Source organism: Plasmodium inui (genome assembly GCF_000524495.1).
Source record: "Plasmodium inui San Antonio 1 unplaced genomic scaffold supercont1.6, whole genome shotgun sequence".
NCBI lineage: Eukaryota > Apicomplexa > Aconoidasida > Haemosporida > Plasmodiidae > Plasmodium > Plasmodium inui.
In genome coordinates this window covers 294,302-296,598 of record NW_008481840.1, presented here as the reverse complement: position 1 = coordinate 296,598, position 2,297 = coordinate 294,302, and the positions used below count along the sequence as shown (strand labels likewise).

The window sequence follows — 2,297 nt, the reverse complement described above, 5'->3', positions numbered from 1 at the left end:
TAGCAGAGTAAGCAGTGTAGTAGATGGGGCGGTGAGGAGCAGAGTAAGCAGTGTAGTAGATGGGGCGGTGAGTAGCAGAGTAAGCAGTGTAGTAGGTGGGGCGCTAAGCAGTAGCGAAGCTTCCGCGTCCCCCCCCGTGAGGGACTACGACCTGGACTGCGACGGGAAGGTGCTGATCTTCCTCACGCCGTGCGATAAGGCGTACATGGAAAAAATCCTCCATGATGACGGAGATGTGTGCAAGCTGAAGACAAAGCTCCACAACTTCCAATTGTGCAAATTCATCCTGGAGTTCATCGAGCTGAATCTGATCAAGACGAAGAAGGACATGATAGACTTCCTCTCCTTGTACACACTGAAATTTTTTAAAATGGACCAAAAGGAGGAAAAGAAAAATCGTGCCAGTTGTAGAAGCTCTCTCAACTGTAGAGACCTCATCATGCAGGAGGTAAAGCAGACATTCCAGTATCTCTTCGAGAACAAACTGATCATCATACCGTATGAGAAGCAGCAGTGTTACTATTACTATTTGTTTGCTAAAATATATAACGTCAATCTTTACAAAATGGAAGAACACATTTTCGACTTCCACTTCCTGTGCCAGTACATTAACGTGGAGACGCTAATTAAATGTAACTTACAGCAGAAAATGGACTTATTTAAAAAATTGCAGAGGGGCTACAAAGGGGAGGAGTCCACGAAGCAGTCCACGAAGCACACGACGGAGTGCATAGAGGAGGCAAAAGAGAAGTCCTTTTTCCCCCTCCCCTTCTTAACCATTCTCCTCATTTTCAAGGATACACAGATTAATCCAAATCTCTTCCAAAATCTGTTCGTGCAATTTGTGAAATATTTATTTCTCGTTAATATTAACAGCAAGCCATTCGATTTTTACGTATATGACATTTTGAGGGACGACGATGTGATTGCCTGCACGGAGGTTTCTCCGTATGTACACCCCATTCCCAACGCGCTGGACTTCATTTTCAACTTCTCCTTCATTCAGTACGTGTACGTCAAAGGTGGGTCCACGCGCAGTGCGCTAAGTTGTGTGCGGCAAGTTGGCTACACGCTGTTGTGTGTGCTAAGCCGTGTGCACAATGTGGTCTGCCCAGTTATGTGTCGCTACCCCCGTTGCGCCTTTTCACCACTGCCGTGCTTTCTCCCCGTCGAAGGCTTCCCTACGGATCTCCTGTTGATGATTTTCGTCTTCTGCGTCAACTCAGAGATTTCGCTCAAAATCCACTTTGATGTGTACGAGGAGGTGCTCACGTTTAGCAGTGGCCCCGAGGGGGGGGACGTGCGGAAGATTTTTCACTACTTCGATCTGAGCATGGACAAGCTGAAGCGCTTCAAGGGGTGCAGCAGCGACGACCTTTGCGCCGACGGCGCCAAGAAAATTCTGCGCGGCGAGTAAGCGGGTGTCGCCCTGCCGCGGACGGGCGCGAGGACGGGCGCGCAGACGCGTTCCCCCGTTAGTGCATAGCTCGTCCGTACGTACACAGTTCATACGTAGCCTGTTCATGCAGACCTCGTCCATACATAGCTTCTTCACACTTTCCCCGTTTATGCTTTTCCCTTGTGTGCGCCCCCCTCCCAGGATCAACATAGACGAGATCTGCGAGAACTTCGAGTGGGTCAAAATCAAGCGCTTCTACCTTTCCCTCATCGTGTATGACCTGTTCAGGGAGGACATCTATACCGTGGGGCGAAAGTAAACCAAGGGGGAAAAAAGAAAAAAAAGAAAAAAAAAAGAAGGAAAAAAAAAAAGTAGAAAAAAAGGAAAAAAGAAAAAGAAGAAAAAAGGGGGCAACATAATAAGCTCCCATTTCGGCACACTTGGGCCAGACTGCATCATACGGCCACAAGTGGCTCATCGCACGTTGTACTCCCCCGTTTTGTCGACGTCGCTGTCGATTTGTCCAGTTTTTTACCCATTCTGCCCCCCGCAGGTACAGACTCAAAACGAAGGAAATAAAAAAACTGTACGTGAAGTGCTGCTACAACCTGGCCTTCAACTGCAAAGTCTTGCGCAACTTTAAAAATTCTTTGTAATGAGAAAGACAGAACGGGGAAAAGAGAACCACGCTGGGAGTGGCTCAGAGTGACTGGGAGTGACGAGTAGTCAATGAAACGTGTGACCAATTACACCGCTGGGGTAGTACCCCCTTTTGCGCTTCCATTATTTAGGTACACACCGGATTGTTTATTTTTTTCTGTTTTTCTGATTTTTTTTTTTTTCTTTCCACCCGCAGGGACATGTTTTGCATCGTCCTGGAGAATCTCCTTTTAAAAAT

General features: G+C 47.4%; 1 protein-coding gene across 1 annotated transcript in view; it reads left to right on the top strand.

Moving 5' to 3' along the window:
• The window catches only part of C922_01808 (hypothetical protein), a gene marked incomplete at both ends in the record, with an annotated part of 5,235 nt that extends 3,180 nt beyond the window's left edge, over positions 1-2,055 (top strand). Inside the window, 4 exons of the mRNA XM_008817411.1 lie at positions 60-1,022; positions 1,176-1,413; positions 1,601-1,714; positions 1,953-2,055. Of these exons, the coding sequence (XP_008815633.1) occupies positions 60-1,022; positions 1,176-1,413; positions 1,601-1,714; positions 1,953-2,055 (1,418 nt within the window). The remainder of the gene's footprint in view (positions 1-59; positions 1,023-1,175; positions 1,414-1,600; positions 1,715-1,952) is intronic.
• Positions 2,056-2,297: the final 242 nt, after the last annotated feature.